Source organism: Colletes latitarsis, chromosome 3, assembly GCF_051014445.1.
Source record: "Colletes latitarsis isolate SP2378_abdomen chromosome 3, iyColLati1, whole genome shotgun sequence".
NCBI lineage: Eukaryota > Metazoa > Arthropoda > Insecta > Hymenoptera > Colletidae > Colletes > Colletes latitarsis.
In genome coordinates, this window is record NC_135136.1 from 39,456,935 (window position 1) to 39,476,932 (window position 19,998).

Below are 19,998 nucleotides of genomic sequence, written 5' to 3' on the forward strand. Positions count from 1 at the left end.
CTTACTAATTAACTCTGCTCTACTCCCCCAGGCTCGAAATAAAATTTATAACCATCGTAGGCATCGTGTTTCTTAAAATTTATTCGCGATTTATAGAAAACAGTTCGAGTACAAATTGCAAATCAGGAAATCAGTTTTAAATAATCTGGGGCTGGGTATCATAATTAAATTACTAAAATTAAGTTACTTAAATTTGTATGCTGATGGTATTTAATAGAGGCGAGAGTTGATCGCATAATGGAGTAGGAAGAGGGATTTTTTTCTCACCTTATTCCTTTAATACATAGATGTTGAATTTTTTGGGAAGTTCTGGAAAACTTAAGAAAAAATAATTGAAATCTAACGTGTGACGATAAAAGTATTTAAAAATGGCAAGAAGGGTATCAATGGCGTACAGAGTCTTTGATTATCGTGGAGAAAGACGTCTTCCAGTTTTGAAAATTCGATTCTTCGCGGTACAGAAACGCAATGCAGGCCATAGGTATGCGTAGCTTGCATACCATTAGTATGGATATGAGCTCAATGGTCTAGCCGAACGAACCAACAAAATTATCGAAAAATATATATATGTAAAAATATGCCATTTTTATTGAGAAACATTTAAATCGTTTATGTATTTACCCAAATTCGGAATACTTTCAGAAGTTGAACGGTCTATTTAGTTGCTAGTAAGCACACTGTTCCTGCAACTTCGTAACAGGATTCTCCTCCAACGCGTTGTAACTCAAATACATAATTCAACAAACAATAAATGTATGTACATGTATTACGTAACTTCATACAAATATGTCCAGCGTCTAATTGTTGGATCCATGAACGCCGTTGACGATCATTTTCGTATACTGGATGGGGGAAAAACGTTTTATCGTGACGAATTTTTCACCTTTGGATGAGAATGTTTTATTATTGTTCAGGTTAATTCTATTTGCGTAATTTTTATATTTCGAGTATAGTTAGTAGTGTTATCGTTCACTTGTTTATCGGCTGGCACGTGAGCTCAACTAGTACCCAGAATTAATCGAGATGGTTCTAGTCTCTGAACGATTAAAAAAAAGTTCACCCTATATCTCACGGTCAAGATCAATTATTTGTAATGATCCAAAGGTGCAGAATTCATCTATATTAGCCACAATAAATTTCTTTCCACCTTGTATTTAGTACGGAAAAAGAAACCCACACAGATTTGTCGATGGAATGATTTTTTTCTGTTTTACCAACTGATGAGCAATACTTTCGATAGGATCGAATGTCAAGATCGATCGTCAGACGATCGATTCCTTCGTTATCGACGCCTCGAATCGACCGTTACCGTTCGGAATCGATTTCGTGTTTCCTGTCGAAGTCCTCGTCGCGTTCTCGATCGTTCGCGATACGGCGGGAATTTCGAACGCGTTTAATTCGATCCTCGTTAGAAACATCAGTTTCAACTTATTAATTAGAGAGTGACGAAAATTACGAATGCACGAGAAAACTATATACATACTGTCTCAATATACGTAGCGTACGTTTGCTTTAACGTGAGCATCGTAAAAGTACAGACAGGCGTCTTTAAAAATAAACAAAATTAACAATATTCTTCGTAATCGATTTTTATTACGTTTAAATAACTTATATATTTACACATTCTCATACTTTTATTTTTGTAACGTTCACTTATATATTTTATCGCACAATGATTTTATTTCGTAGCGTTTTAACTCTACGTCTCTTTATACTTTCATTCGCCTCTTCCGTATTTTTTTTTTGTATTCCGTTCCGATTAAACGCTCTCAAACTATTCTAAATGCTCACATTAAAGCAAATGCGCTCTATGCACTCTAAAAGTCGAAGATTTTACCCTCTCGAGACACGATGGCTACAGGCATCCTTCCAAACAGATTAAAAAAGATGGACGACAAGTACAAAATATGTTTCTTATACCCAAAACGTCCGTTTTACTATCACGAACGGACCTCTAAACCTCCTGTCGAGTGGCAAGAACGAAACGGTCCAGTCTACCCTGTCTTTTGAAAACGATTCTTTCGAAACTGATCTCGGCCAAATCGTCGACAAACATTCCTTCGAAATGCGTCTCTCTGCGTTACACAATCATTAACAGCTAATGAACATGAACGGTCCTCCCCTTGCCAGGGTGGTCCACGGTCGATAAAAGAAACACACTATGGAGGAGAGCCTCCATGTCCTTGGAGGACGTTTCGTCGATCGATCCCGTCTCATTCCGATTTATTCTGAACCTTGCCGTTGCTGCGAGGTTTGATGTAAGTTTCCACGTAAAACGATCCGAACATGTAGATGAACACCAGAGAGTTCAGGCTGAGGAGGCTGGCGATCACTTTTGGATAGTTGCACCCGTTGAACAGCACCTGGAAGCTGTGGCAGAAGATGATGCTGAACTGGATCAGCTGCAGCGACGTCAGGTGCCTCTTCCACCAGAGGTACTTGCTCATGTGAGGCCCCATCGAGGAAAGCATGTAGTAGGTGTACATGATCACGTGAATGAACGCGTTGATGACCCCCAGAAGGGTCCCGTGACCGTTGGGTAAAAATCTGCAACCGATCCAGCCGCAAACCGGCATTATCGCGTGGTGGTAGACGTGGAGACTACTGATTTGACCATTCTTCTTCCGTAGGACGAAGAACACCGTGTCCAGGAGCTCCACCAGCTTGCAGACGAAGTAGAAGTGCACGATGCGAGTCATCTGCAAGTTGCAGTCACGTCGACGTTATGAAACGGGCATTTTTGGGGGCTGTTGTATTTTCTGTGTCGAGAAAACTGGTATCAAATTGTTATTCTACTTTAAATAAGCGGGGTATCTTTATTTTTTGCAGGTGGAATAAGAGTCCAGTTAAACGAGGCCTACGGAAACTATTATTTCATCTATTTTTGAATATTTAAAGGGGTGAAAATTGTGAAAAGTTGATTCAAGGATCCGTAATTGTTGACGCGATATATGTAATCGATTTGCATAGAGATATTAGAGTGTAGCACGGAAACAGATGGCGATAAAACGTTGGACAGAGCGCTATACCAATTAACTCGCGGTAAATTGAAGTCACCGGGCAATGCATACTCTTCTATATGCAAATTTATCCAGAAATTCCGCAACGCTCGTACGGCGATCAAATTATACGAAGAACCGAATGGAAAGTCTTTTCGAAACGTTTTTTTTATCAAAATTGTGCTCCAGTTTCGCACGGATAGTTTTCCAGGAATTTTCGCACAAAAGTTCGCGTAACTTTTAAAGACGCCGCGAGCCACTTATGTTTAATCACAGTGTTTAAAGTAATGGCTGCATTAGCATGACCAGGGTCTGATTTTCTGTGGACATCCCTGTCGTTAACGTTTACGTCTTCGTTGCTAATGAGCTGCTGGTAATAGTTTCGTGAGCATTGAAAATCATTTAGTGGCCCCCTTGATTTCGCATTCCGTACAATACGAAACTACTTTACGAATCGTTAGAGTCTCCGTCGCTTCGTTTATGGTCTTCGTCGTTCTACGGTCGCATGGAAGTTTTTCACGTGCTTCACATAAATTACTCGTCGTTACACAATTTCCTTTATCGTGCAATAAACCTTTAATGTTACCTTTTTGCGAAGTATTATTGCAATCTTGTTATTTAAATCCGTGGACAGCGCTTGACGAGGAAGCATTTTTATTTTGGCTCATTTTCATATTTAAGGCGTGGAACTTGATATAAATTTAATTTCCATTCTTGACATTTGGGAAATATTCTATATCTAAGAGAATCTTTTATGGAATCACCCGATACTGACGTTAGGAAGAGAGCTGTTTCGACTTGATTAAGGTCACAGTTTTACTGGGAAATACGGCACGGGTGGAATTATTGTTGAAGACATTATTATTCTAACTACTTCAGGGAAATGGGAGTCGTCGTAAAATAAGCTAAACCAGGAAGCAGTCGTCGAACAGCGAGGTGAATGAAAAGAACGAGACGAGGAATGGATTATTCGTGAATATTTAAAACACTGACTCGAATTTCCCCGGCTGTCGCGTTTTTTCCTCACGTTACGAACATTTAAGGTATTTTTAAAAATTCTTTCGGCCCTAATCGTACCCTGAGAGCCTTGGGGTTGTTCGAATAGTCAACTGGTTGACATTTGAAGTTGTAGTCCATCATCCAGCCGCTCATCAGACCCTCGTAGACGATGTATATACTGGCCAGCACTTGCATGAAATTGTAAACGATCATGACGTTCCTCAGCTCGTACGGTTTCTTGTCCCTCATGTACCTTGGCCCGGCGGATATGCTGAAATAGATGTAGCTGACGACGATCATGAGCAACGGACCAGGCCCCGACATTAAGAACCAATCGCTGGTCCTTGGATCTGGAAGACAAGATAGCTTCGTCACAGACCACGCGACGTCTTCTCGAGACTCGATTTACCAATGGCGTTCCGTTACCATTTCTGTTGTACATTATGTCTTTGTACCACTCCACGACTCCCGACATTGTCCACGACTATTCCCAAACGGGCCAATCTGCAAACAAAGTGTCCAACTTGTACTTTAGACGATCGAAAGTCAACGAAATGTATTCAGATTTATTTTTAACCCCGGGTGTCTTTAAAAGGGAAGATGAAATAGTTCCCAACATAAGAAATAGCAATTAGAACGTTACCTCCAGGTGGTCATAGTCGATGGAATAAATTTCTCTTAAATGGGGTAAAATACTTAGCACAAACGAGAGATAAATTAATCGATAAAACGCATTTGCATCGATAATTGTAACCGATTTCGGCCGCCTTTGATCGCGCGCAGACACGTCATACATTGGAATCAATTTTGTAATTGAAATGCATCTAAACTGCTTAATGTATGTATTCAGTTCTTGGCATAATCGACGAGGAAAAGCTGGAATATTGTGTCTCGTGGCACTGGGAATATTCACGTTCACCTGTATTTTGTTTCATCGTCGTATTGCGAGTGCTCGGAGTCATTTGTATTCGATGAATCGTAAAATATATCGAGTATCGGTTGCACTTTTGCATTTGTTACCCGACTGGCGGGGAATATTCATATTCCGTCTCGGTGATGGATAAAAAATACATCATTGTTTCAGGTCTTCGGTACGTAATTTCCTGTTTGCCTATAGCCAGTGATCGGAACGCGGTCGTCCCTGGAGACTGTCGAACGCCGTTCGTCGGTGCTCGCCTTGGATGAACAGCGTCGGAGGAAACCTAACTGCGTGCACCGAGGAAACAGTTCGAGGAAACCACCATTAAAGGATCGCCGTAATTGCCTCTGCATTGGGGATGACGACACGGTAGTAAGTAAACATGAAATATGGTCTTAATTCTACTCTATTTTTGTTTATTCAATTTTCAGCAAGTTCTCAACATCATCTACTTTCTTTTTACAATTGCACTTTCAAATTTCAAGTACCCTTCTTCGTGTACAGTCGTTAGTTCTCGATAGAAATTGATTTATCATCGTTCAACCAACGTTGACCATTTCCAGTGCATTTCTTTCCTGTGGAGGAAATTGGAAAAAGAAATCTGCTAGAGGATATGTGGCAACGTGCATGTAATCGAGTAACTCCTGGTACGTTACAAGCAGCAGTTGCAACATCGATTTGTTAAATGTATTACTGAAAATGGTCAACGCTTCAAGAACTTGTCATGAATGAGAATAATTTTCTCGTTTCTCGATATCAAAACTTGACTTGGTAAATTCTGTTCCAAAATTAAATAGAAGATGGTACGAAAATATTTTTTAAAATTGAATCAGGGTCTATTTGAAAATACAAAATTAAATAACTGCTTTTTCCTGATCCTGTGCACGCGCTCTGTCGATTCGAATCGAGTCACAAATGATATTAAAGGACTTAGTAAATTCTGTTCCAAAATTAAATAGAAGATGGTATAAAAATATTTTTAAAAATTGAATTAAGGTCTATTTAAAGCTACAAAATTAAATAATTATCTTTTCCTGATCCTGTGCACGCGCCCTGTCGATTCGAATCGAGTCGCGAAGGGCGTCTCGCCGCGTCGAGAGATCGATTCTTCAGCGCGCGCGATTCAAAGGGGATTTCCGTCGAAACTGGATCGCGCGTGAATCATCGAGATTCCGCGAGCGTCGTTCAAGGAAGCGTAAAAAGGTCGCGACTAGGTGTCGTAGGATCATCGAGCCGCGTCCTCGAGCGCGGTAACGGATCCGAATAATTATCGCCATCTCCTAATTGCACGGCCAATTACGGCCAGCGAGCAATCAGTCGCGGCGATTATTGTACCCCGGAATTTTTTTCTCTGGTCGAGATTCTAAAATCCTTGTCGCCGCGATCGACTGGGCAGCTGCCACGTTGCGAAACGTCAGTTAACGCAATTCGTTCTAAGAAGTCCACGACTGCCTAACCCTTTCAGAAACCTGGAATTTGAACGCTGGTTCTGCCTAGGCCTCGTTGATTATTCATTTTTTGCCAAATATATTGAGTAACGTCCTTCTACACCTATCATTACTTTTTTTGCAAAGTTCTTTCAAACGTTACCATCTCAATAAGCGATTTTGCATCGTGTAACAAACATTGTATCGTTTTCGATCGAAATACAATTCGAGAATGAATTTCGATGAACCAAGTAACACGATCATGAATTTCTTTCAAAAATTCAGTGTTCGATTTTTTTATGGGACTCTGTTTCAAAATTAAAAGTAATTCCCACAACAATTCCTATTTAGTGCTTCAAGTTCGCGAGAAATTCGTCCAACGACAGCTCGTTAAAGGAAAGACACGAAGATAATTTTACGTTTTGGGGTCCCTGGGATGCACCAGGAATTGATTTATACGGTTCCCCGTTTAATGAGCCCCACAAATATTGTACGAAACGCGCTAAGAATGGCCGTAGCGTTATTCTTAGGTCGCATCACGTATTCGCGTCAAGTTCGTTACTGCTAGCATAAAACGTGGCACGAATTCAAACCGTGGATCTTATAAACCATAAATTGCAGCAACATCCCACTTCTGTCATCGTACTGAGATATAATTCCTATTGTAAGAAACGAGGAACGAAACTCTGAATAACGGGATTTGTCATAAATTCCAGGTCTACTTTGACGAAAGGATGACGGTTTGCTGGATACCATAACGTGAGGAGGTTAATTGCTATATTAAAGGACTTTCGACGCCGTGGCGAAGAAATACAGTAACGAATGGTCGATCAGGATCGAGGGGATGCAACTTGACTCCGAAACTTGCGGAGCACCGGTTGGAAAAGAGCCAGAAACCTCGTCGGTGGCTACTAGCTCAGAACCAAGGTGAACGGGATCGTTAATGCATGACTCTTTCTTCTTCTGCGGCCCTTTTTGTCGGCCTGGCCGCTCGAGCAAGGTACCTGACCGGTCTGATCAATTTTTTATTTACTCGTGCGTCCCTCCAAGAAGGATTCGACGAAGCGTCCCCGTTGGAGGAACGTTGCCCTCGCGTTCAGGGGTTTCCCCAGACTTTAGAGCCCCGCCAACGACCTCGTCCACATCCTTGGAACCCGTCAACACTCACTGGATCTCGTATGGTCACTGTAAAACGCTACACGGGGTACAGTCGCTCGTAAAACTCTTCCATTAAAACGTGCAATTCCAGCGGAGAAGATGAGAATCAAATGCAAGTTTGGAATTTAACGATAACCACTGAAAAATTAGGTGAAAAGAGTCTTCGATATTTGAATTCATTTTTGGTTAAGTAACGAAGGGGTAGATTTCAGAATATTCTCAAAAATTTAGTTATTGGATTATAAACGAACCTCCTCGAAGTTGTAGTCTCTTACCAGAGTGCATAATCGACTTCTAAGCTCCCCCACGACCGATAGTAATCTGAAATCCTCGTCCACCGATGTTGCGTGTCACGATGAGCTGTTTCTTTCGTGGATGAGCGCGATTAGCCGTCGAAAAAAAAAAAATATTATAAATTGCTCAAGAGTATGTGAAACGCAGTTTGAAACCTGTATACGGACGTCGAATCGTGACATGGAAAGTGTTCTTGATGATTTCCAGTCGCGCAACTGTACGAATACAACGATATGGAATTATCTTAAGATGTTTTAGAAGCTATTCAATCGGAATACGATGGTTTCGCCACTCTGTGAAGCTGCTGTGTCGGATTGGAACGAGACGGCGATGAAAATTGATTTTGTAATGAGGAAACGATTGCTAAATGGAAATAGCGGGTGACTGAAGGCTTCATGGAGAAAACAGAAGCCTAGAGAGTTACAACCCTCCTCGCTTGGAAGGCCAGGAACGTGTTCTGCACCCTGGAGCACCGCCACCCCAGGGTTAACGTACTGGAAGTAACCACCGGTGTCTAATTGACGCGAAGCAATTTTCTCTGTGGTCCTTTTAGCGCAACTCTCCCAAAAGTTGGACCTTTTCGTTGATAAAGGCGAATAATTATGCATAATAGGATCATTCGTATGGCGCAACCGGCTCGCAGATAACCGGACGATTGCCCAAATCGAGACTCGAGCTCTGTATACGATTCCGTGGACAAAAAGAAATCAAAATTCCAGAGACTCTCGTAGTGGACTAGACGAAAGTTAAACAACAGAATTTTTCTCTCTTCCAACTTAATTTTCAGTGGTATCAAATATTTAGAAATATTCTAGAGCTCGGATACGACGAAGACGGGGCTCTTTGTAGTATACGAAGCAAATGTTTCTTTTTATCTCACGAGCTATAAGGAAAAAGGAGGTAGAACACGTGCATGGCCTTCGAGCCAAGGAGGTTATAGTCCCCTGGCCTGAGAGACTGAGTAATACTCGATGCCATCGTTGAGAATGCATATGTCAATGAAACCTGCCATTTATGGGAGATGTGCCATTTCCAAAGAGATTTGTCGTATCTCATACTTTCATTATTTTGCTCGAATTACTGATGCAACGTTCGAGTATCCACGTGCGCCGACCTAATCGCTTTTAAAACAGCCTACGGTAATTCCCCGTAGCCGTGTCTGCGTGGTTTTTGCGCGATGCACCGTCTCTGAGACAGTTCCCCATGCGTGTGAACCAGTAATGGTAGAAAGTTGTCCAAACGCGATTTTCACATTTGGCAACTCGTAATTTCTTTGGACACTAAAACGATTGCCCAATTCGCTACGCGGCTGTGATCGATTATAACCGTGTCGAAATACGGGACAAATAACTCGTCGTAATGTGTAATACGGTTAAAGAGAATTTCACCTACGAGATCCTAGAAACTCTGACAAAAACACTCGCTGAAAACTTAGTTGAATCCTCGTCTGATTAGAATTTGATGCTCGTGAAACGTTAGAAATAGAATACAGTGAAAGAGAAAAGGAAAATTAAATGCAAACGACTCAAATTTTAGGGGGAATTAAAGTTCACGATAATTAAATAACTCCCCCATCTTCCGTAACGAAGAAAACAATCGACTCGTCCAAGAATTTCAACAATTTTATCCATCGTTCATAACAAACGAAGCTATTTCACCCTGTATTAAATAAAGCTATAAGCATTGCTAGGGTTGCACCGATGAACTTTAAATCTGTACGCTATTTTATCGTTTCCATCGTGAGAACGAACAGGCGCTAATGGCTCGCCCAGCAGGCCAGCAGCGTTGAAAAAGAAATTCCGAAAGATCGAGTTTTTCCCCCGATAGCATAGGTAAAGGATCGCGACGCAAACAGGAGCGTAATAACACGTCTGCAGGGCAGAACGAATTAGGAATGTCGCAACGGAATTTATCTGCGATCTCTATCCGGCTGTGCACGCACCTTGTTCTTCAGGGACGAAGTACGGCTGCGCTTAATTCGATGATAACGAGCTGTCAAACCGCGCGGTCGCGTGTGGCAAGCTCGATCGAGGATTGATCGTTCCGCCTGCTATCGCGCTGTTATTAAGAATATTGGGTACACGCCAGTCTCCCTAAGACGTCTACGCCGTTTCCCCCCCCCCCCCCCCAGCCACGTCGGCTGGTTTTTCTGAAAGGGGACGATCAAACGGTTCTCTGTCGTTTTCGTCATAGATGGACCGTGACGCAACGAGACGTCCACGTGGACGCGACTGCAGGCCTCGATAGATCGCCAATGGTATTGAGATCGATGTGAAATCCACGCGTAAACAACGTTCGGAATGCCACCGACCGTAGCTGCCGTGGAAAAGAAGGAAGGTTGATCGTCGTCAGGGTTCAAGGCAGGTGAAATTTCTATCGACATCATTTTTCGGTGCTCGATAAATCGGTCGACGATAAATCCCACGCGGATCCTTGAGCAAGGAGTCGCTGGAAAGTGCAGCGAACCGGTTGCATGCTGTTGCACTTTGAACACACTCTCGTGTCCCACAGATCGAGAACGGTTCGATAATTCAGGTTTGGGAATTCGATCAAGGCGCACGAAGGAGTTTCTGTGGCAGGTTACGATTCAAATGTCCTCGTTGAAGTATTGTTTATTTCCCGGATAACTGATTTAACGAGCCGTGGAGCCGACGGAATAAACTATCGGCATCGTTATATGCGACATTTATAGGTTTCAGATTTTTCTTTTCTGGTGTTGAACTATTTCTCGTGTCAGGATAAATCAAAAAGTATTTTATTATTTTTCTTGAACGTATTTAAAATAGAAATTACGAACTACAACCTTGTACGATGCTTGAGGAATATGGGGAATCGAGATACACAGTTTCTATTTATTTCAACCCTTAACTGATATCGTAGGGTACTTCGATATCTCAGAGATTGAATTTATTTTGTATATAAAATTCAAACTGCTTTTTATTTTCCACTTTGGGAGGCTGAAACGCCCCACGATTACGTTTTGAGAGTACAAGACAAAGGCTAAGGGTTGATACCATTAGACAATTTGCCTGAATCTGATTTAAGCAATTCGTTTGAGAGATCGATCTTGATGGTTACTTCTGAGATTCGAAGAGTTCAATTCTCTGATCTGTGTAACGTACGGTGGTATTTGAAAGCTGCACGTGTGACATTAACCTTTCCTCGTACTGGCAACCTTGAAAAAATCATTTCGAAACGTTACGTTGTCGGTGATGTATCGAGCTATTAGCAATTCGATCGTCCGTTCAGCCAGTCCCATAAATCAAAAATACCGATGAAATCATAGGCTCCCTTCAAGATCGTTGTTCTTTACGCCAGTGACGCTATCGACACTAAGTTTCGACGTCATGAAAATTTGATATAATAAATAATAAATCAACAATTTAAAAAAGCCTTGAAAAAAATAAAAACGTCAGCACAATCTGTACCATCGACGAGAAGAATTATTTTTTAAATCTATGTGTTATTTTTTCACCGAGGGCCCTGACATAAAAAAGAATTTCATTGCTACAGAACGGAACAGTTCGCGAGTATCCAACCCAAACTCCCTCTGACGCTTTACGCGGATCACCTAGTGTAAAATTTCAAAAACGTTTCGTGCCTTTGAAGTTGTAGTCGGAGGGAGAGAAAAAAAAGAGGAACGACATTCCGTGTGCACCAGAGTAATGCAATTACAATGTTTAGCCTTCGCTGATGGAACGAACAACGGGAACACAGACGAGGTTGCGCGATTGATCGAGTAAGACCGTCCGAAGGAAACGTCGTCGCTCTCCCTTTCGATCGCATTTTACTTTCTTGCAGTTTTACGGACGAAGGGCGGCCAGGCGCCATGACCGTGAGTGCAGTTAAACCGTTTCAAGCGGCAGAAATCCACGCGCAACTGCCTGCAATTCCTGTTTTTCACCCAATCGCGATTTATACGACATTCGTCCGGTTACTTACGATGTCATTCAGATATACAGGGCGGCCACTCCTGGGAAAAATTTTAATGGAGGATTCTGGAGGCCAAAATAAGACGAAAATCAAGAATACCAATTTGTTGACGAAGGCTTCGTTAAGCAGTTATTAACGTTTAAAGTTCCGACCGTACTGAATTTTTTTCTCGAAACTGGTTACGAATTCGAGGGTATGTTTATTCACCAAAAATGATTGTAATTGACCCTCCTAGCTAAAACCAATTTTTTTTAGAACGATTTAAAATTTTTTTTTCGTCGAAAAATTTAGGCACCTACTCCCTGACGATTTTTCTTAAAAATTCGTTTTTAATTTTTAGTAATTTTGTTTGACACCCTACAGAAAAGTTGTCTACAATACTTTTTTGTAGGTACCCATGAGCACTACTTCAGAAAAAAGTTTCATTGAAATATATTCACAATTGTAGGAGTTATGGCAGTTTGAAAATTGGACCATTTTCATGGGGTTTTTCTCATTTTGCGGGGTCAAGGACCAACTTTTCGAATATTTTTGCGATTTGTACATATTTTCTACTAAAATACGCGTAGTTTGCTTTTTTAAACATTAAAATCGTCCAATCCGTTCAGAAGTTATGACGTTTTAAAGTTTCGCATGAAAATTCGGGCAGACATTTCTGGCCAGAAATTATATTTTCGGTGAGGAATTTTTTTCTCGAAACTGAGTAGGATTTCGGGGGTATATCTGTTGACAAAAAATGCTTGTAATTGACACTTGCATCTAAAAATAATTTTTTTAGAACGATTCTAAATTTTTTAATTTTGTCAAAAAATTTTACACCTTCTCGAATTTTTTTCTCGAAACTGGTTAGGATTTCGAGGGTATGTCTAATGGCCAAACATGATTGTAATTAACCCCCCAATCGAGAATAATTTTTCCAGAACGATTTGAAATTTTTGAATTTAATGGTTAATAACTTTTTAACGAAGCCTCCATCAACAAATTGGTATTCTTGATTTTCGTCTTATTTTGGCCCCTAGAATCCTCTATTAAAATTTTTCCCAGGGGTGGCCGAACACCCTGTATAAATGTCTAGGAAAACCTGGAGAACGCCTAGAAATAGCTGGCCCCCAAAATGTCGATCAATTTCTCACTGAGATTCTCGTCTATTTTCGTTTAAACATCATTTCAGATTTCAGTAGAGAGGTTTTGAAAATTTTCTGTTTATTAATTTCGTTAATTTTACAAGCTCACTCAGTAGTATTAGTATTCCCCAAAAAACCAAAACTTCACGACTCCGAAAGGAACGGTCTGCACGTAATTTTGTATCGTTTCGTAAGACTCGCGGTAATTATTCTGACCAAATGAATTTGCAATTTTAACGGTACAAAATTCTGTGCTAAATAGTAACCTCACACAATGTGGTAAATTGCACGTAGGATGAAGCGATTGCAAAATGTACGTTAAAAATAAATGCCTACAGGATACTGGAAACGCTTGGTCAAGGTAAGTCAACAAATCGTATATTTAAATATTTATAACCTCTTCGAATCGGATGTTTCATTTCGCGAATAAGAAGTCGATATTCATTACAGTAAGAAAAGTTTACCCTGTTCATAAATATCACTTTTTTCTCTACTTTCTGACCAGGATCTGTTCTATCATGTGAAATCACGGTCGATCGAGGACGCAATGTAAAACGTTTCTATAAAGAAGTGTCGACCTTGCACGGGGCTCAGCCATTTTTGTACTTTAACAGCGTGCAGTTTGCCTTCGCAGGAAGTGATCGAAATGTTCACCTTCAACCCATATACAAGCTGACATCGTGTCATAGTTTCTCGATCGTTCAAAGCTTTTCGAAACATTTCGTTGGCAGGAAAATTCAGAGCTTTCTTTCAACGTCCAACGTAACGGAGATTTAAAAATCCCCAATTCACTGTTTGTCACGTTTACCGGGGGAAAACTGTTCGAGTACTTCGGTGCTCGAGTGGAAAAAATCTGAACCGTAACGACGAGAAATTTCTTTCGGGTCATTCGAGCTCTCGAACTCTGAACTCCGGAGTTTCGAGCACCCTCGAACAGCCACTTTAGTTCGACGATCGTCTCGACGTTTCTCTACGTCAATATTTTTGTGTCGTCACCGTGGGATTTCCGTTCGTACGGAGGAATCATTTCCCGATCGAGAAGATCGTCCGTCGAGCGGAGGCATTAAAGATTAATTTTATTCCGGCAATAAATTCCACGGTCGACGCCTGCCTGATGAATATCGTTCTTTAATTACTTATTGGAAACGTTCGCGCGAATAAAAATATCTTCCACGAACCGGTAAACCCGAAACTCGCGATTAAAAATTCGAATCTTCGAAGCAGCCTGTTTCGTCATCGATCGGTCTAGAAACGATTTTGTCTATCGCAGAATCAGAATCTCGAATTTGGCCGGTTTTTACATCGAATTAATAAAATAAATTGACGATTCACAAATTAAATTAAACAAATCTATGATTTTCTATTAAAATCGATTCGATGGAACCTCGAGTTCCTCCATGCTTCGATCTCTGTGACGTGAAAATGATTCGATGTCGTTGATCCTCCGGCGTGTTCAAAGCGGAAATTTTGGTAGATCGTCGTTTTACTCCTCGATCGTTTCTTTTTCCTCGATCGAGAAGGCGTATTAAGCGCACAGCCGCGGCCAAACAAGCGGCGACTGAGCGATTTCGTATTCCCGCTCACATTCTACACCTCTTGCACTAATCTCTCGTTATTTTGCAACGCGTCTAATGCGAACGGTCGTTTAATTTATTCGGGGCAAATCTGGCCGCGGTTCTTATTGCCTGTCGAACGATAACGGTCGTGAAATTCGTCGCAGAAATCGAACAAAGAGCACTCCGCGTGAGTTTTTCCGACACCGTTAACGAGATCACCACCCCCCGAGATACGGAACCGTGGAGGCAAAGATAGATCGCAATTACCACTGACCTCTGAAACGAAAAATCCGTTGATGGTTGGGGACGGATGGAGGGATCCTTCGTTAATGATCCAACCCGTCGGTACGATCCACCACCAACGTGTATCCAGTCCTCGAGGGCGAAAATCGCGGTGACTCGTTAGGGGATGGAAAGACGAACTCGAACGTGGATCGTTGAATGTGTTTGAGTCGAAGTTGCGACGGGAACCGAGCGCTCGGTGGATCCACGGAAGATTGATCGTCGTTTGGTCGCGACCGCGAGGAAACTACTGTCGGAATGGTTGCTGAGAGTCTGAGTCCGTCTCTCGACACGCACCACTGATGGACGCCGCGCCGGTAGCAAGGTTCTCTCTCCCTTTCAGCTTGCCCGCGAACGTTATCCTCCGCTGTCTGACAGCACAAAGCTGGACAGTCCTAGTCTTATATCCTTTCCAAACCAGCCACGATCGTGACTTCCACCGAGTCAACCGTCTACAAACCCGCGACACCGCTCCAACCAGACCCAAAAATCCACACGAAATATTTTAAAACTTCAACGAACCTTAGTCTCAAACCATAGATACATCGTTCAGAATATCTCTGGTGCCTTCGAATTTTTATTTTGTTTCAAGAAATCGCGAAAAATAAAACTCCCAAACGATCTATACAGCCACTATTGAGATTAATACAAAATTTTATTTGCAAAATTTAACGAAACTTAGTCTCAAACCATAGATACATCGTTTAGAATATCTCTGGTGCCTTCGAATTTTTATTTTGTTTCAAGAAATCACGAAAAATAAAACTCCCAAACGATCTATACAGCCACTATTGAGATTAATGCAAAATTTTATTTGCAAAATTTAACGAAACTTAGTCTCAAACCATAGATACATCGTTCAGAATATCTCTGGTGCCTTCGAATTTTTATTTTGTTTCAAGAAATCGCGAAAAATAAAATTACCAAACGATCTATACAGCCACTATTGAGATTAATACAAAATTTTATTTGCAAAATTTAACGAAACTTAGTCTCAAACCATAGATACATCGTTCAGAATATCTTTGGTGCCTTCGAATTTTTATTTTGTTTCAAGAAATCGCGAAAAATAAAATTACCAAACGATCTATACAGCCATTGTTGAGATTAACGCAAAATTTTATTTGCAAAATTTAACGAAACTTAGTCTCAAACCATAGATACATCGTTTAGAATACCTATGGTGCCTCTGAATCTTTCTTTTGTTTCAAGAAATCGTGAGAAATAAAATTATCAAACGATCTATACAGCCATTGTTGAGATTAACGCAAAATTTTATTTGCAAAATTTAACGAAACTTAGTCTCAAACCATAGATACATCGTTTAGAATATCTCTGGTGCCTTCGAATTTTTATTTTGTTTCAAGAAATCGCGAAAAATAAAATTACCAAACGATCTATACAGCCACTATTGAGATTAATACAAAATTTTATTTGCAAAATTTAACGAAACTTAGTCTCAAACCATAGATACATCGTTTAGAATACCTATGGTGCCTCTGAATCTTTCTTTTGTTTCAAGAAATCGTGAGAAATAAAATTATCAAACGATCTATACAGCCATTGTTGAGATTAACGCAAAATTTTATTTGCAAAATTTAACGAAACTTAGTCTCAAACCATAGATACATCGTTCAGAATATCTCTGGTGCCTTCGAATTTTTATTTTGTTTCAAGAAATCGCGAAAAATAAAACTCCCAAACGATCTATACAGCCACTATTGAGATTAATACAAAATTTTATTTGCAAAATTTAACGAAACTTAGTCTCAAACCATAGATACATCATTCAGAATATCTCTGATGCCTCTGAATCTTTCTTTTGTTTCAAGAAATCGTGAGAAATAAAATTATCAAACGATCTATACAGCCATCGTTGAGATTAACGCAAAATTTAACGAAACTTAGTCTCAAACCATAGATACATCATTCAGAATATCTCTGGTGCCTCTGAGTCTTTCTTTTGTTCCAAGAAACCGTGAAAAATAAAATTCGCAGACGGTCTATATACCCATCGTTGCGATCGACTTTGGATAAAAAAATTTCCCATCAATTTTACTCGAATCAAATGGGATTGTATGGATGACTTTGTCCTATACTGCGTTTTACGAGTCACGATTCTCAAACATGCATGTATTGAAAATAATACTGACTAACAATGTTTACATTTTGCATGCAGATACAGGGAAAATTAAGATACACAAATCCTCTCCGCATTATGGTCGGTGAGAACGGAAACGCAATTATTCCCGAAACCGGATTGTCGCAGCTCGTACGTTTTCAACGAATTTATTTGGTGCCTTTCGAAACTCATTTATTATTACACTCTTAACTGTATTAATCATTAATATGAAACCGGTTCTCATCGATTTTCCGCCAGGGTCCAGGTGACCATGTCTTTCGCGAAGATTTTTTGAGACGTGGAATTCTATGGGATACTCGTGTTAACGATCGTCGATCGTAAATTACGCAGGTTCGTTTACGGTGTCTCTCGTAATTATTCAAACGACTCCGTTGAGAGAAGCATTATGCTTCCCCGGGACGATAAAAAATTTATTAATGTTTGTTCATCGACGTTAGAAGATTCGTTACGAGTGTTGGTAATTAATGAACGCGAACGATTAGCGAAAGAAAGATGCGTCGGTTTTTCTGTCGTTATCGGACTCTGTAGGAATACAGTTGCAATGTTTCTAATGACCAGCTACCGCGATGTATGTTGTCAGACAAGTAATGTTATTCAAGGTAATAAAATAACCGGCGGTAGTACTTTCTAAATACATAATAAGCGCAATTTTATATACATACGTAGTAATAAAAAAAAAAAAAGAACAACACATAGTACACCGACTAATCTTCGAACAAGTTTTCAATAAACCTACGAGCTGTTCATTTATTATTTTTTAACGAACTGACAGATACCTTGCAACCTTTCAGGATGGAAGTTATTAACTTAAGAAACGCTTGTACGTCTAAATTCCAATTACGCTGCCATTATGAATAATTGCTGGTATTGCACGCACTTTTTATATGGAGTTAAACACGTTCGAATTGTTATTATGATTTATAAGCTTGCTTGTCCGACGAATGTCTGTAATCTTGCTTGAAAATTTAGGGTTGTCCAAACGGTATCGGGGGCGTACGGTTAATGATTATGGACCAGCAATTAGTTTTTAATCCAGTTGCAGTCCTAATCGATTTTAATTATCTAAGCGGAAAATAGTATAGTGAATTATGTATGAACGGTGTTTTTGCTACGATTCTATTGATTTTGAAATTTATGTCAGTCGTGCCAAGTGTGAACTACAAATACGAGTAAGAAAAAACACCTAGACGCATGGAGTTATTTTATTGCTGTTTTTTAATTTTGCAGTGTTGGTTTTGATGATTATGCCCATAAAAACACGCAGAAATTAAATAGAGAAGAATCGTGTAGAATTGTCATGATTTGTCATGATTAATAAAACGATCTTACGAAATCCTACGCGGTCCGGGACGTTACATCTCGTCAACATAAATTTTGTTATTCATAGTCGTTCGAAGGCTATGCTGTTCAACGCCATTGATCTTCAACCGGTGTCTCCTAAATGACAGCCAACATAATCGCAGCACGGGAATTAACACATATGAATATATTACAATACATTCCCACGCATCACATGTAAATTACTTTAATTAGAAATTATGATTCTATGAATAAAAGAAGTGTTTAGCAAATAATTGACTTCGAGGGTGGTAGTTCCGGTGACGTTCAACTTGATGTGTCACTCACTGGCACTTGGCCGGCACTTTCTAATTATTAAACTATAAAATCTCAAGAACGAAAACAGAAAGTTTATTTCTAGACGATTATGTAGTTGATAAGTTTTACGAGACTGTGGCTAATTTCTACCCATCGAATCAGAACAATGGCGAGCGAATATATGTTCGACACAATATATTCGATTGTACAACTGAAGTTAAATATTTATGGAATACGTGGGCAGGGCCTCGGAATACGATAATTTGGCTCGAGCCAAGGACAAGGTGGGTTAAGTTAAATTGTTCGAGGAGGGGATGCAGGGACGATTGCGAATAAATTTTTACTGCACTAGAGTAATAGTCTATAATTTGTTCTAGAGTGTGAAATTTCCTAATTGGTGAAACGACATTGATGATACCCAATTCGTAGAATATGACGTTTTCAGTGTCATTCCACCAAATGCCATGTACGCATCGTGACCTCGTGACAGATTTAACGTCTCCCAGAACGTGTCGTTCCGTAGAAATAATTTTGTTTAAATTAAAAATCATGCCAAACTAATTGATTATTCCGAGATTTTACAATAAGCAAACATCAATAGACAAGAGAAAAGTGCACAATTTCCCGTGCATCAACCGCAGAGTAAACACGAGCTAAATATAAAAATTGCTTAATAATCGATTAACGTTCGACAACCATTTACGAGCAAAGTGTTTTATTGCCTCTTCGTGTATCAAGTTCAAGCTCAGTTTCGAGACTGTTTCTCTTGGCAATTAAAAGTGATTTTATCGAACGCGATTACTTCATAGTGTCTAACTTATATAGTAGTTAAACGTGGCGCTAAAGCCTTTGTCTTGTTCCACTTTTCTTAATGGCTATTAACTACTCGGCAGATATGCTATTAATCGCATAGGATTAGGTTACGCTTGACGTTTTTTCAATTTTCCACCAACAAAGACAAGTAACCTACATTGTATGCAAAAAGTTTCGCGAGGTCAAAATTTCAGCGATTAAAAATTTCCGGAATGCAAAGATAATCGCGGAAAAATAATGAAATACGGCATGTGTTCGTATAAATTTTCCTCATCGTTTCTCGAGTGTTCAAGAAATTCACGTGAAGTCGATTCATCAACCTTAATTAAAATATGTCAAACGTCGTAAACCTTTGAATTATTGTGTGCAATCAACGCGTATGAATAATAAGTGGATGCGATCGCATGACTGTTTCGATTAACCCCTTATCACTCACACTGATGATTATTTATCGATATCTATGCATCGAAACAATGAATTTCACTTCCTATATAGAATGAATAAACAACGATCATTCCCATAACAATTTTCATCGCCAGTTTATATTCGTTTCAGTCTTCGAGTGAACAGCATTCGGTAATCGTCTTTCTAATAGTATCTTCTTCTTCGTAATTTTCTTGTTATCATTGTTTCTGTCGTTCTTACTGTGTCTACACGTTACACGAGAGACTCTTTCAAATAATCTGGCAAAAACGCTAGAAATGTTACAAGAACAGTAGCCAATTGATCTAAATCACAATATGCCTGAGAGAGAT

The 19,998-nt window shown here is 39.9% G+C and overlaps 1 protein-coding gene across 1 annotated transcript; it reads right to left on the reverse strand.

Moving 5' to 3' along the window:
• Positions 1 to 1,571: 1,571 nt before the first annotated feature.
• On the reverse strand, positions 1,572 to 15,081 carry LOC143340411 (very long chain fatty acid elongase AAEL008004). The gene is made up of 4 exons (XM_076762324.1): positions 14,684 to 15,081; positions 4,425 to 4,502; positions 4,077 to 4,348; positions 1,572 to 2,699 (listed from the first exon to the last, which is right to left on the reverse strand). Exons 2-4 carry the CDS (start codon positions 4,471 to 4,473, stop codon positions 2,214 to 2,216), a joined length of 807 nt encoding a protein of 268 aa, XP_076618439.1. The 5' UTR covers positions 4,474 to 4,502; positions 14,684 to 15,081; the 3' UTR covers positions 1,572 to 2,213.
• Between the last annotated feature and the right edge of the window lie 4,917 nt (positions 15,082 to 19,998).